The sequence below is a fragment of the Oryzias latipes genome, chromosome 6 (assembly GCF_053564925.1).
Source record: "Oryzias latipes strain Hd-rR chromosome 6, Olatipes_Hd-rR_3.1".
NCBI lineage: Eukaryota > Metazoa > Chordata > Actinopteri > Beloniformes > Adrianichthyidae > Oryzias > Oryzias latipes.
The window spans coordinates 13,324,207-13,340,388 of NC_136242.1; the positions used below are offsets into that span (position 1 = coordinate 13,324,207).

The 16,182-nt window shown below is 41.4% G+C and overlaps 1 protein-coding gene across 1 annotated transcript; it reads left to right on the top strand.

Moving 5' to 3' along the window:
• The first annotated feature begins 137 nt into the window (after positions 1 to 137).
• On the top strand, positions 138 to 12,701 carry snupn (snurportin 1). The gene is made up of 10 exons (XM_020703824.3): positions 138 to 278; positions 729 to 775; positions 1,459 to 1,623; positions 1,854 to 2,037; positions 2,252 to 2,356; positions 8,964 to 9,060; positions 10,484 to 10,581; positions 11,516 to 11,593; positions 11,763 to 11,843; positions 11,935 to 12,701. The coding sequence occupies exons 3-10, from the start codon at positions 1,466 to 1,468 to the stop codon at positions 12,253 to 12,255; spliced, it is 1,122 nt and encodes a 373-aa protein (XP_020559483.1). The 5' UTR covers positions 138 to 278; positions 729 to 775; positions 1,459 to 1,465; the 3' UTR covers positions 12,256 to 12,701.
• Positions 12,702 to 16,182: the final 3,481 nt, after the last annotated feature.

Below are 16,182 nucleotides of genomic sequence, written 5' to 3' on the forward strand. Positions count from 1 at the left end.
AACAACCCGCGATGAGCGTATGTCCGGCGTGAGGAAGAACAGAGGGATGGGTGATGGTATCCCGGCGCATTTTGCTCCTCACGCACAAACTTGATGCGTTTGGCTCGTAAACAGGTTCCCTGCGCGTCTCCACTCCACGGAGAAAGAGCGACCAAAACAAGCTGTCCGCCTCAGTAGACCGTCGACACGAGCCACTATTATTGTTGTTGTTTTCTTCCTCCTTGATTCTCAGCGCGCTACAACAAAGTAACTCTTTCCGTGACGTGAGACAATTGAAGGCAAGTTCTCCCTTTTCATCAGTTCTTTATGTTCTATGAGACCAGCCAAACTGCAACAACACTGCCCCCTGTAGGAGACGAAAAGCAACACACTGTTGAATATTTACATAATATGGAGGATTTTTTTGGATTAAAGATGTTTTCCTTTAAAATATTTTTCCTATTTTATCAAAGAAAAGTATTGCACAACGATGTCTCTAATTTTTACACTGTTTTTTGTTGTTGTTTTTTTAATTTACGGGACTTTTTTATTATTACATTGGAAAACCTTAGTTTTCATATCCAAAACAGCATAGAATAACGAAACAACAATATATAATATAGGAGTGTAATAATTTCAATTGGATAAAATGAGAAATGGACTGTGTTTTTTGTGGCCTGCTTTTTTATTTATCAAATTGCTTTCTGTTAAACTCCGGAATCGTTCTGCGTTTTTTGTTGGCCAACCAGAAGTAACCGTGCGGACCGAAATGACAGCGTGACGCCTGAAAAAAAAGGTAACGAAATGCTTAGATTTCTGTTCTATATAATAGGATATACAGCTAATCTATGTTGACTTAAGTACACCGCTACCTTTCGTTTGCCAATGATTAAATAGCGCTGCAGAGACAGGGTTTAGTGTATTTTGTGGGTTGTGCTATGCTAGCACTTGTGTAGCACTAGCATAACATATTTTGAATGTGAAAGCTTTAATTTTTACTCGCAGTTTAAAGTTAACCTTGCCTAGTCAAATATAATTTATCTATGGTGTTGCAGTTGTTGTTGTGCTTTAGCATGTCGTTTTGAAATTTTACATTAACGCTAAAAGCTGTTTAGTTTGCGTCAAAGACTCGATTTAGTTTGGCCCTTCTAGGTACCCATAGCAAATTTATTTTGCGGCAAAACTCAAGTTCTTTTGATTGTTTGATATCTTTCAGGCCATTAAGGATAAAAAAAATGCGTTTGTTAAATTACAGGTGAAAATATGAATTTAAACCAAAACAAATGATGACAAAACAGAGAAATATGGCACTTTAAGCCCATAGATGCGCCCAAATTTAGAGTTTCATGTTGATAAGCTCCTCAATGCTGTCTGGAAAACCAATTACACTTAATAACATAATCTTTAACCGATTAACTTTTCACTTAAATGCATTTTTGGTATCATTTAAAAACTCCTAACCACATCTTCATTTCACAGTGTCCCCATGGATGACTTGACTCAAGCTCTTTCGACCAGCTTTGCTGTGTCCAAGGAGCCCAATAGCATCTCCGCCCCCCATCCGCGGCTCAGTCAGTACAAGAGCAAGTACAGTGTGCTGGAGCAGAGTGAGCGTCGCCGGCGCTTTCTAGACTTTCAAAAAAGGTGAAAATCTCCTCCACTCTTACACCAGCTATCCTCACCTCCTCCACAAACATCGTACCAGACTCTTTTCTCCTCCCTTTCTTCTCATCTTCTCCCTGTAATCGTATGGAACTGCGTGTATCTACATGTTGCTTTAAATAAACACAAGCATCATAGTTTTTTTTTCTTTTTTTACAAAATGATTAAAAATGAATGTTTGTAAGTGACTGAATATGCATGCCTCGTCTCAGTAAAAGGTTGAATTATGTCAACCACGCGCGGCGCTTGGCCAGCGGGGACTGGACCGGTGCGGACAGCGATGGGGAGGAAGACATGGAGAAACAGGAGGAAGGCGAGCAGAACCAGGGGGGCGAGACGGAAGAAGAGGGCATGGAGATCGAGAAGAGGAAGCTGCCAAAGCATTATGCAAATCAGGTCAGTTTGAATGTCAATTTGGAGAGTCCCTCCACTTTACTGGACACAAAACCATAATGTGGAGTCTTATGTAGCCCACTAGAGGGCGCCTTAGCGTTGCCATTGTGTTTTTCCTCTTGGGTTGCGGTCTGTCTGAGGGATTGGGGTACATATTATCTGATAGAGGATTGTCTAAGATAAGAAACCAGGATAATATTTCATTCCTCCCCATCAGCTCATGCTGTCTGAGTGGCTGGTGGACGTACCGTCAGAGTTGGACACAGACTGGCTGTTGGTGGTCTGTCCTGTCGGAAAGAGATCTCTCATCGTTGCTTCCAAGGTAACAAAGTGTTGCAGCTTTTCTTGAATTTGTCCTTTAATTCCTCCTTTTTTTAAACCTTCAATACAACAGCAGCAGTTGTATCTTTCTGAATTCTCTCCATCTATGACCTGAAGTCCAAACTGGAAATGCATCAATATTTTGGGATTTGAAAAAGAAACTGCCAGTGAATTACATTATTCCATAATGACACCAATGAAGATGCTGTGAAATGACACCATAGGAGTGTAGCTTGGATGAATAAAAACAACAACTTTTGAGATTACCGCTAAGAAACGGTAGATTTCACTGATTCATTCAAAGTCCCACTCTGTCTTTTGGTAAAAGTGTTTCCAGTGGTCATTTAATTATGATTTTGCTGTTTTTAGCCAAAATCCAAAAACGTGTTGTTTTCTGGGACATAGTTTCTACAGAGTAGGGTTGTGCTGATGGACGATGGCTGAATTACATCACGATGGAGAGACACCATCATGATGCCACGCCCCCGCCACACTGCGAGTCGACACCAATAGCCGCGGTTACATGGGCAAAATATGTTGATCGGAACAATGGTCGGGTTAGAATTCAACTGTGCACATGGGCCCAGAAAAACTTTTTCCAATTAGAACAAACGTTCACAAGGTCACACTTTTCATTTGGTCATGCGCAGTAGTGTTTAAGATACGAGATGATCTTCTAAATGTGCTTTTTTTATTGTTATGAATATTATGAAGCTTCTGTTCGATCATCATTTTAATTTTAATCCGTGTGGTCAGTGCTTTTTCTGTGGAAGAACAGTGCTGGAAGAAGCCAGGGTTATGAGGCTTACATGCGCTAACAACAACATTTAGCCTTTGATGAACATAAAATCAATGCAGGAGATGTCACAATCTGCATCTTGGCTGCACGTAAATATGTGGGAATAACATCAGCCTTTATTTAGTCGGGACACGACTAGAAACACTGTTGTGACTGGGTGAATGGAACTGCGACTGTAAAGCGCTTTGGGCCTTGTAGGTAGAAAAGCGCTATATAAGTATACACCATTTACCGTTTACAAATCCACATGATTGTTTGAATGGTTTCTAAGGACTGAGCGACATTTCTGCTTTAAGCTCACACACCGACCCCAAAGCCGCTGTGTGAGCTGGCGGTCCGATCTCTGCCCGGACACACACTTTTACCGGGAGACCCGGTTCTCCTGAGTTCGGTAGCTCGTTCACCTAGAGCCGCGGGACGGATCGCAGTCCGAAGTCTCCCACCCATAGCGCACACGTAACAAATCATCCTCCCTTCCCCTCAAACACAAAGTCCGTCTGCTCTGCTCAGAGACACGGTCGCTCGGTCCACTTGACTAATCAAGTTCAGGAGCGGACTACTTCTTTTCTAATTTTTTTTTTTTAAAGTCACTTTCCTCAGTTTATACTGGACATTATTTTTTCATCGCAAATGAGTCATTAGTTTGGAAATAAAATAAATAAAGTAATAAAGTAAAATAATGAATAATAATTATATAATAACAAAAAATTATATATATAATATTCCTTTCCCCGTTGCTGACAACTCAGAGTAAAAAAAAAAGAGCATTTCAATCAACACAGCAGGAGCATCTAAGATCCGTCCCTCATTTTCACAAGTTTACAGTGTGATTGATAGATGTTTCATGCCGAGCTGATCTCATGTGGCCGTCAGTACATCATAGAGGTGACACCTCACTGGGTGCAATAGCCGGAGGGCATCTGTGCGACATTACAGGACGCAGCACGGACTCAAGAGGGCGAAAAAAAACAACAAAAAACAAGCAAGCTGTGCTGCATGCTGACACAGTGAGAGATTTTACAGCCAGGAAATGAGAATTTCACTTTGACTGTCATGTCAACGCCAGATTTTTACAGTTATGTAGATCTCATTTTTATTTGTTTCTATTGCCAAACAAACAATGGATGTTTGAAATTGTTGTTTTTGATAATACCACATAAAAAAAGTGTGGCACTATTTAGCAAATGGATTAAACTAATCCATGATGAAGTGAAGGATGAAAACTGATGGTGGTGGACGTCTGAAGACTTGTGTGACGGGTTGGAGACAAAGGAGTCAAAGGTGGACATGTACAGGTGAAACACACTGAAAGATGTGCAGCAGGTTAGAGATGGAACTGTGTGGACTGGTTCTACCAGTGGAATGGAACGAATGACGGAAAACCTCTGATGAGCGAAGGAACATGGTGGAGAGAACATACATAGTTGAAGATGTGGTGGTGGAGCCGGAAGTAGCAAAGATCAGTAAGAATGAAGTCGGGTAAGAGGAAGAGGAAGAGTGGAAAACCATTGGTCTTGACGTCTTTGGAGGAAATGTTTAGGAGAGATTGAAGTCGAGTTTCTGTCTGGACACCCTTTCTCTCTAGAGCCAGCGCTGAAATCTTAATTCACGCTTTTATTATATCAAGAACAGATTACTGTAATGCTCTCCTTTCTGGTGTAAAGAAGAACACTCAATCGCGTGCAGCTAGTCCAGAACTCTGCTGCTCGCCTTTTAACCCTTGTGTTATCCTAGGCACTTTAACATTGGGAGTTGGGTCATCTAGACCCACTAGACAGTGCTCTGAACCTTTTTTCTTCAATGATTTGTGATCTTCACTGGTGTCCATGGATTACATGACATCTTTCCACCTTTATCCACCTTTGTCATGGTAGGGAGAACACGTCAATGTAAGGGTGGGGTCATCTAAGATAGCACAAGGGTTAACGAGAACCAGGAAGAAGAAGCACATTACACCAATCCTAAACTCTCTGCACTGCCTCACTGTCAGCTTCAGGATTGATTTTAAGATTCTTTTAATAGCTTACAAGAGTGTTCATGGTCTTGGTCCTTCTTTTATATCAGATTTTCTTTTAGCTTATGAACCTCCCAGAGCCCTGAGGTCCTGCTGAAGGTCCCCAGGGTCAGGTCAAAAATCCACGGCGAGGCCTCATTTAGAAACTACGGGCCTCGTCTGTGGAACAGCCTGCCTGAGGATGTGAGGGCCTCATCCACTTCATTTTCATTAAAAAGAAACTAAAGACGCGTCTATTTAATTCAGCTTTTAATGAGCTCTCTTCTGTGGGATCTAGAATTTTTACTCTTGTGTTTTATGATATTTTATCACATATTTATTTGTTTAATGCTTTTTAGTCAAGTTGTCTTAACTTATTCTTTTATTTCAGGTGTTTTAGACTTTTTTTTTTATGCATTCACTTATTTTATTTGTTATATTTTAGCTGTTTTTATATTTGTACTTTTCTATTGATCACTTTTACATTTTAGACGGTTTATGAGTGTTTTCTCCCCCTTGGCTGGGGAGTTTGTGTCTATGCTGACACCCCAGGCCAACAGGAGGACACGTCGCCGTCTAGGTTCTCTCTACTTTGGCCTTCTTTTTCTTCAGTCATTTCTCCTTTACTTGTGTTTGTTTTTGTGTATTTTCTTATGGGGGGCTTATTTATATTTAATTTTTTGCGTTGGTGTTTTTGCATTCTTGTTGGTTTTCATGTGCAGCACCTTGAGCTGTTTTCTTCACATGAATGGTGCTATAGAAATAAAATTCATTTGAATTTGAAATTTGGACGGTTAAGCAAGATCCTGAGAGCGAGAAGATAAATGAAAAAGTGTTGTGATGTTTATTGTTGAGACAAAATCGCAAATGTATCGTTATCGCGATATCAAGCTGTGCAATATGCGTATCGCAAAAGACGGTGAAAATCGCAATAATAGTAACCTTAAATGTGCTAAAACAATCTTATGGCAGCATAACAAATTAAATAAATCCATTAATGCATTCGACCAATCGAATGGACCACTTTACGTTATTGACCAATCAGATGGAGCTCTTTTATGACAGATGTTTGCTTCCTTTGTAGACATTTGTCCATTGGAGTGTAATTTTAACCATGTTGACTGTTATTTAAACTGTTGCAGTGAAATGGAAATAATGTTTTGCTCTCTGTTCACGTATCGGGTCATATCATCATCGCAATATTGTTCACCCAGATCGCACATCTGGAGTTTTCCTCATATCGTGCAGCCCTACTACAGAGGAATAAAGTTGATGAGACCCACATTAACTGTATTGGAGAACTCAATGAAATCTCAAATCATCAGCAAGACTTTGATATGAAGCAGTTGAGTCGACCGCTTCCTACTTCTTGTGACAAAAATGTTTTCACAATCAGATATTTGAGGTTTGACTTCTTTACTAACCTTCTGGCTTCAGCTGTTGAGCAACAGCCTTTACACGCAACCCCCCCATGTATGTCATGGAAGAGCTCCTGTGGTTGAGGTGAAACAAAAAGCCTCCAAAATGCTGCCAACGAAGGTTTTCTAAAGAGCACACGCCGTTTTTCTCCAGTCTGCAGCACATTTGGGTTTCTCGGTGTCCACCTCAACGTTTGGCGATGTCAGTGACTGATCTTTGACACAAAATGCTTCAAAGAGGAGCTGAAGATCCAGCTCATATCCCAGAACCCGGCTGAAATGTTAACACAACCTCTGTTTCTTACTTGTAATCCACTTTTGTACACCGGCAGACAAACAATTAGGGAATATTTTGTTGGAATTATGAGGAAAACTTGCGATGTGGGTAGAACTGTGACGGTGTGGGATTTTTGATCACAGCGGTGATGAACCAGCAGGGGGCGCGGTCAACTGCAGCCCCCCCCACCCCACCCACCCACCGCCAAAGACAAAATCCTCCGCGTCGTAACTGTATTCATTTGCGACGCGGTATTCTTTATTTACAAATAACAGTAACAACTAACTACTACCTATCCTAACTAATTATCCTAACTAACTATATAGGTGTATAGGTGTTGTAGAATGACTGTGTGTGTAGGAGGAAGTAGCGCACACACGTGTGTTGGGGGTGGGAGTTGATTCTTCTGCAGAGGAGCGCTCTCTAGCAGTACAAGAGCTTCACCTCTGCTCTCTGGTACAGAGAATATTATATACTGACCAGTAATAAACGAGACTGCAGACACTTTGTCACCTTTCTGGCAGCCATGAAGCCTGACACCCACGAAGAACACGGGGAAGGAGGCTCCGCCTCTAATTATGCAGACATGTGACTTTGCGCTGTTATAGAATAGTTCCCAAACAAAGCATGTAGTGATATTCATCGCACTCTAACAGTGGGCGTTCATGTTTGGTGTTACAGAGGGAACAGTAATACACAAAATCCTCTGGCGGGCGGCCGTGTCGCGCACTCAAGAACGCATGCAGCTTGTAATGGAAATGAATACAATGGAAATTAATAATTAGAACGCAGTAAATTTTTCGTATATCCTTGCAAGAGGGAAACTTCTGTTGTAGAATCAATGAGGATGTGTTTCTGAAACCGTGTGCGTGTGTGTGTAAGTAGAGGGAGCGCGTGCAGCGTAGAGGGAGTGACAGCCGCCCGCCGGTGAGAGGCGCCGCGCAGGGAGTGAAGGAGAACAGTAATGGAAGGTTTCCCCCAGAAACCCTTGAAGCGTGAACACAGGACTAGCAGAAAAAGTAAATTATCAGCAAAGATAAATGTGTTTATTATAGTTCCAATCACGCACCAAATGCAGAACTCTGATTGTAGCCTACTAGCAGGCATGCAACAATACTGCTTTGCTAGTTGATGCTAACGTCTCTGAAACGTCTTTGCGGATGCATACCAGAGCCTAGACTGTTCTCTGCCGGACTCAGACCTTCAGCTTCCTCCACAGATTTTCTAAAGACTGGAGTTCTTTTTTTTTTTTCTTTTTTTTTGAGCTGCTCTTTGTGCCTTTGATCTGCTTTTAGGATCATTTGTTGTACGTTTCCACGTACCAGTGCCAGGGCAGCGTTCCTTCTTCTCTTTAGGATTTGAGTCGATGCTGAAAAGATGAGAGGGACCTGGTTGCAGAAAAGATGGCGCCTAACATCATCGGCCGGATGCAGAAATGATACAACTTCTCCTCACCCAAAAGTGCTGAGAATTGGAGTAAAATCTTTATACAAGCTCAAAGAACCGTAACCGTAAGGGTCCCCAGTTAAAATAAAGCTTTTTTTTAAGCGATAAGGGGGGACTTTCCTGTTCTGGACATCGCCTGTAGCCAGGTGCTGTTGGAGGAGATTCTAGTTTGGTTCTAAGTGAGTCGACACTTTGTCTCGGTTCTCCCCTCCGAGTCGGTCAAACTTCAGACAGGTCTGCAGGTCTGCGTCCTCCAACACGGGGGCTGCAGGAGTTCAGTCCCTCTAATTTTCCTGTGTTTGTAACCTCCTGTGTCGTTTTAGACTGACGTTCCAGTCTTCTCATGAACATATAAAGTCCAGGTACTGAGGCCTCACATGGAGCCACAGACCAATGGAGACCAATGTGTTATCTTGTGCTTCTTCCATTTGTAGCTTTGTCTCTGACTTCTTTAAGACACTCTTTATGACAACTTGACTCTGATTGGTTGATTGATTCCATCAGCAGTTTAGAACCTTCCCTTTTTTCTCTGGAATAATCAAAGATCAAATACTTTTATTACCCATTTATAATATTTCTAAAATTTTGACTAAGTTTGAACAAGGCTCCAAAAAGAACCCTAATATCTTAATGTTGCCATGCCAACCAGTGATGTCATGAACTTTTCTCCCATAGGGCTCCACTGCAGCGTACACCAAAAGCGGCTACTGTGTGAACCGCTTCCCCTCCCTGCTGCCGGGTGGGAACAGACACAACTCTGCTATGGGAAAAGGTGGGTGGATTTCAGCGCCACGAAACAGAAATACTCCAAAAGATTTCCATAATCTGGGTTTTGATTGTCGTCACGACAACAAAAGAGGGAGAGGCAGGTGTGGTATAAATTAATAGGTCAAAGGAGAATATATAGGAAATAAAATCGACTTTATTTAAACAAAGAGGTCTAATAATTGATCCACATTAAAACAAGGCTCACATGTTTTCCGAGTCAAAAAAGTCTCCAACTTAACTGCTACTTTTTCTGTGCAAATATTTAATAATGACTTGTACTGAATTAATCGATCTATTTTTAGCCCCATATTAAGGTATTTTCAATTCAATTTGTGACATTGTGGCGCAGGACAAGTTCAAATTACAATTTAAAAAGTGGCGTTATGAAGGTTTCCTGGTATAACAGACTTCCAATCTTCCATGTTACATCACCAAGGAGGTTTTTTTCTTTTCTTTTTTAATCTAGAACTTTATGAAGAATAAAAACCCATCAGGTCCAGAGTACTCTAATTTAACACACAGAAAATAGAAACACTTCTTAGCAATCTAAAAATAATTGACCACAAACTTCTGTCAATATATGTTGACGTACCTTATTCCACAGTTTACTGTCCAATGCAAACAGCCCTCTGCGTAGCCCAATAAATCCCCATAACCAGCAGCTCATTAGGCTGTATCCCTTACATAATGGATTAATGTTTTGGTTTATTTCTGTTAGGAACTACAAAGTTGCATGTTGATGATGTCACAGCAGCAACGACCCTGAACTGCGTACAGGGACACACTTGACGTTGAGAGCAATGGACGACGCGTTTTCAGCCTAGTTAAATCAACCTCCCTGCAAGTTAAGAGTTGGACTCTTGTTGTTTTGTGGTTTTTTTTAAAACACGAGAAATCGAATATTAAATGAGATTAATCCAATAAAAATATTGCACTAATTTGTCTGTAATTGATTAATCGCAATCCACGTAATAATTTGACTTTCCCAGTATATGACTGCAAGTGGATGATCAGAAAAGGAGCAGAGAGCTTTGAGCTGTCCAGCGTATTTTCTACATCGGAAATAAGATCTTTTTCCAACAACATTTTTCATCTGCTCCTGTTTGACGATTATCTGGATAAGAAATACTCAGAAATGCAATTTTAAGTTTCATTTTCTTAATATATGTCCTCCATCATCAGAAAAATGCCACAAGAACATGTTCAAAATACCAAAAACGCCATTTTTGCTGGAGTAGGTCCTAAATAAATAAGCATCGTCATTGTAAATAGCTGATATTCTAACTCTTCAAATGTGGACTGACTAAAGAAAAAGCTTTAATGTTGAACCTCTGAAGCCATTCCATCCTGATTACTGTTATTATTGTAGAGACTCAGTATTACATCTATCGCTTGATGAAAGTGTGATTGATATCTGCTCCATGCAGACTACACCATCTTGGACTGCATTTACAGCGAGGTGGACAGAACCTTCTACATCCTGGATGTCATGTGCTGGAGAGGCCATCCGGTCTACGACTGCCCGGTACGACTGCCTTCTCACCTTCATGCAGCCTGGGGCTATGTCAGAATTCTCACCCTAACCAAAAACTATATAGTGCGGCACTATACAGAGCCCTGAGTTTAAAAATCACTTCAGACACCATGCTCACTGCTTTTTTATTTATTTATTTTTTTAACACGGACATGACGTCATAGATTTCACAAAGTTAAAATCTAATTATTATGAGCATTTTGTGACGATTATTTCTAAGTCTTCTTAAGATAAAAAAAAGTTGATAGTTTAATTAAAAAATACATTTAATTACATGTTTTGGGCAAAAATTGTTCCGATGCAATGCATTATGGTCTTTATTGGCAGATCTAGTAAGCATCAATGCACACTGGCTTTTCGCAGAGACATCTGGGAAATTTCTAGGGCACTGGATTTTGGAATGGTAGATCCAGGCAGCACTGCAAAACGTCGAACGCGCTATATAGTGCACTATGTAGGGGTTAGGGTGGGAATTCGGACACAGTCTGGGAATGACGGGCAAACACTGGAATTGGTCCAACTGGGTCCTAGCACCTGCCCACCAACATAATCACGCACAAATTTGAACTCTTATAAAGTCAATACAACTGATCAATTCAATCTTATTTGCATAGCCCAAAATCACAACAACTGTCGTCTCAATGGGTTTTTTACCGGTAATTGTAATTTAAGAAGATTACTCCTAAAATAGAAAACAGGACAATAAACATCACAAATATTTACAACCTCTGGCTGGATGTGAGTAGTTTTTGTTTTTGTTTTTTGTAGTTTAACATTGGAGTTGATGGGAAAACTTGAAACCAGCTTAGAGTGGTCATTTAAGGAACTGCAACATTTGAGTTTTTCCTCCTATTGAAAGCAGAATGTGGTGGACTTAGTCAGCAGAATCTGGGATGAAATGTACGTTTTGTGTTCCCATCAACAGACGGAGTTCCGGTTCTTTTGGCTCCAGTCTAAAGTCCAGGAGACAGAGGGGATGTCAGAGATCGCCAAACGCAATCCTGTGAGTCCCCTTCAGGACCTCCCAACTTTTTTTTATTTTTTTTTAGACACTTAAGCGTCAGAAGTAACGATCTCCTCATCTTACTGGTTGGTGACTTTTGCCAAATCTGAGTGAAAACAGCATTTTTCACTAATACTGTGTTGCTTTGCTGATTTGTTTGGGCCAACAGTTCCGCTTCGTGAGTCTACAAAGTTCTGAATGCACGCCGGCATCCATTCAAAAGGTTTTGGCTGCAGAATACAGCTTCAGTGTAAGGGCTGATCGACAACACACACACCTGTATAGTACACCACATAAAATCCACATCCAACTTCATGCTCGTCTACATTCTGCTGCTGCAGGTGGATGGGCTTCTCTTCTATCATCGACAGACTCACTACACGCCCGGCAGCACCCCTCTGGTTGGCTGGCTCCGCCCTTACATGGTGGCGGACATCCTGGGGATGGCGGTTCCCGAAGGACCCCTCACCACCAAACCAGAATACGCCAGCCATCAGCTGCAACAGATCCTGCAACACAAGAAACCCTCCAGCGAGGTCCGGCCTGCTGACCAAAGCGGAGGCTACGAGTTGGAGTACCTGTCCACTCCACGGCTGGACAGCGAGGACACTCTGGAGCTCACGGCTCAGAAACCGAGACGAGAAGCAACCATGGAGGTCTAAACCAGAAGAGTAACGCCATTCGCTGTTTGTGTGGATCTGTTTAAATGCAAATTCTAACTCCATGTAAATGCGCTGCATGCATTTGTATGTTGGGCTGTGTAGATTATGCAAACAAGCAACACAATTTGGCCTTTGTTGTTGCATATGTCCCCATGCACATAGAGAGATCTGAGGGTCATAAAGGTCATGAAGATCATCAGTGCTGTCAGTTCATTGCATATATAATTTTCAGTTTTTATCAATTTCACTTCCACAAAGGTTTATTTTAGCGGTTCCGGTATCGGATGAAGAGTTGGAGAAAAAGGACAAAGGGAGACGGTTGATCAATCTGTCTGTCAGTGACCACCAACAGAGAAACAGACTTTAACTACCTTAAGTATCGCATTTCAAATTGTTTTTGTTTTTTTTATGTTTTAAAGTTTCCTAATAAAGGTTTTTTTTTCAAATATGTTTCTTATTTTCAGTCTTTTAACCCGGAAAGGCTTTCAGATTTCGCCGACCCCCCCCCCTGGATTTCCCTTCAGTTCATGCAGCTGTGCCGTTGTTCATGCTGTACGGTAAATCATGACTCGGGTGTTCATGCTGTGACTCATCAGCAGAATTTCTCAGCCCCTCCCCTCTGCACGACTATAACGAGCTCGGCAAAAAAAAAAGAAAAAAAGCATCAACAGGAAAAGACGTGAAAGAGTTGAGGTTGCTCATTTGAGCGATCTGTGCCAGCACGCAGAAAACGCCGCCTCAGGTGATCCAATCAGCAAACGTCACCGATCCCCGTCTGTTTCCTCAATAGTGTTGTGACACCAGTCTGTCGCCTCCTACACATCTGAATCCCACATTTACAAGAAGATTTTGTTGTCAGTAAAATATTGATGTTTTGGATAAAAGGCCCACAGGAAACGCTGTAAATAAATGATCACACGTGCAGAAGAGTCCACAGGTTTATGCACCATTGAAACAAAATAGTTTAGTAGCTTATTTACCTCACTACATCTGCATTTTAAAGAATTTGTGACCAAATCTTACATTTTTAGGCTTTTAGAAATATGTATTATAATAGAAAAGGTAGTTTTTTTTATTTCTATTGACTCAGAATGACTATAATAGTTTAAAAGTGTGGCTTTTTGGTTTCTATTATGTATATTTTGACTTGAATTTTTTGGGGATGTCACACATTTGCAGGTTGTTTTCTCCCCTACTTTTTTATTGTATTTATTTATTTCTTTATTTTTTTGCACTAAGCAAATTAACTGAAAAAGAAAAGCTGCATTTGCTGGAGGAAAGCTGCTTTCTTTGCCCCTTGCAGCTTCAGCGGAGCAGTGGGACATGCAGACGTGCATCATCTGCTGCACCTCCTCTACGGAACAGAGGCAGGTGAAAATGGAACGTTCTAGCCTTTGTGTGGAGATCAATCTTGTTTTTTTTTTCTTCTTGTTTTTTTTAAAGCATCCCGTGTAGAAGAGGAAGAAGGATTGCAATCTAGCAAAACTGTGCACCTCACTTCCAGTATGTAAAAGAATCAAAGCGGCTTTAGCTTTTATAGAGCTCATGTATGATGTCATGAAGTCTTTCTTTTTGGAAAAACTGAAAGCACTTTTTTATTTTTCAAAAGAAGAAATCACCTCATCACAGATTAAAATAGTACTGTACATGATTTTTTTTTTTTTTTTTAAAAAGCAGTCTGCGTTTAAAAACAAAAAGGCGTGTGAAAGAGCAAATTCAATCGTGTGGTTAAAGGCGAGAAGTCAACTATGACTCAGCAGCACACTGATGGCTTTCCAGGAACCCAGCACCTGTCATTGAACAGTGACACGTTTGAGGCTGCTTTCCGTCTGTCTCTGCAGCGTGCACTCCAGGCGTCTTCTTACAGTTCTCAATGAAAAAACGTCCAACTCCACATTTTCAGAGATGTTAGCTGTTCTTCTGAATCTTTTTTTAGTAGCTGTCAAAGCGGAGTGAAAGTGTTAAATAGCATTAAAGAAACAAACTCAATCCTCCCCTCGTGTGATTTTAAATAAAGTTTGGTCCATGTTTTGAACATTTTCTTGCAGCATGCATGCTCCTACAACATTAAACCTGCATTGTTTTTCAAAGTAAAGTCCCTTGCTTTTAGAGACACTAACAGGTTGATCAGGAGGCTTAGATTCAAAATTGCCAGTGGCAGGACTTTGGAATTTTTTCCTGCATCTTTCTAGGTGAATTTGGGATGTTTTATCAGCAGGAATAAAAAGGTTTTCCTCGATTCATTCTCCCAAAGGACGTGACGTGGGATGGTTTAACAGGAAGTCTATTGTTGTCCACTCCCTTTTCCCTTTGCTTTCCAGGCCTGACTTTCTCACGGCTCCTTATTTACCGTTTGCCCATTGTTGAATCTTGTTTGTTGAGCGGAAAGAAAAAAAACCAAACGTGTTGGGTGTTCTGGTTATTGTTCACCTTTCTCCCAAAAGTACTAAAATAAATTGTCTGCTGGTCCCTGTCTTCATTTAGAGGTTGGCTAAGCAGCGAGAGAATCTTTGGGACTAAAACTTTTTTGTGGCCGTTTTGCACACAAATAAAAAATAAACGAGATGAGTAAAAAGCTGAATTATCTTGGCTACACTTATACTAGACAGATTAAAGCCAGTATTTCAGCTGCTCAATATTTTGTGAATGGTGGGTTTGCAGCAGTTGTCATTAGTTTGTTGGTGCCACCAACTCTAGAGCCGTAAATTAAGATGGATTATTATAATATGATACTATTAAATTGACAGGGTTGAACCCTCTAACATGTCACTGGAGAAGCCTAAAGAGCACAGGCTCTATGATCTACTGTAATTCTTTATGTGATTAGAGTGAATCCACTGATTCTAACACAGAGAAAAGCAATTTTACCTCAGTAAAGCGTTTGCTAAAGTGTTGCATATTGGAGCAAAGCTGCTTTTCTTTGCAACAGAATAAGCTGATTGATTGCGTGATGCTGCGTTCACACGAGGCTCGCAAACCTGTGCTCAAGGGGCCATTTCCAATGAAAGGTCTACGTAAAGGTGCATCTATGCGCATTTTGGGCTCCGTGACCAGATTTCTATGACATTAAGTCTTTCAGATACCGGATAGAGCTGTGAAAGAAAAAGCCTGAAGCCCGCTGGCCCCCCCAGCCTGAATGTTTGATTGACAGATTCTCCCGAGGCCAAGTTCACTCCTGATTAGCAACGGTAGTTGCCCTGGAAACGTGACTCAAGCTGACTGGCTCCAAATGGCGGCGGACGTATCGTGGAAAATTAGGGACTGAATAAGCTTCATTGTGCTGGAGCCGGATGTAAACCATTGTCTACGGGTGACATCACAACCGCTCTGTCCAGTGAATTCCTTCACTACTCACTACATAGTGGACTATATGGCGTGTTTGGCAAACACCGTTTGCCGTTTTGTAGTGCCGTCCAAATCTACAATTCCTAAATCCAGTGCCCTAGAAATTTCCCAGAAGTCTCTTCAAAAAACCAGTGTGCGTCGATGCTTACTAGATTGGAAAATGTAGACCACAATGCATTGCGTTGGAACAATTTTTGCAAAAAAATTCATTTTAATTTCTTTTTTAAATGAACCATCAACATTTTTATCTTCAGATGACAGTGGACTCATAAATAATCGTCGCTAAACACTCATAAACGCTCACCTTTTTCATTAGGTTTAGCTCTCTGAATGCCTCAGCCCCCCCCCCCCCCCCCTGCCTCCACCACACCTCCCCCCTGCTCCTGCTCCCTCTCTCATATCACCTCTCACCCTCATGAACCCCCCCACACCTCCTCACCTTTCACCCCCCTCTGCTACACCAAACCTATTGGGCCCACAGTTCATCACACCACCCCCCTCCCTCCCTGTTTCTCTGTAACAGCCTGCCAGGTGAAGAAGCAGCTGGAGAAACTTAACCAGCACAAAGCAGCCGGCCCGAAT

Coding starts and splice junctions, on each gene's coding strand:
- snupn (XM_020703824.3), top strand. CDS start 1,466: ATGGATGACTTGACTCAAGCTCTTTCGACCAGCTTTGCTGTGTCCAAG. Junction 9,061..10,483: donor CAACTCTGCTATGGGAAAAG/GTGGGTGGATTT, acceptor TGCTCCATGCAG/ACTACACCATCTTGGACTGC. Junction 11,594..11,762: donor AGATCGCCAAACGCAATCCT/GTGAGTCCCCTT, acceptor TTGGGCCAACAG/TTCCGCTTCGTGAGTCTACA.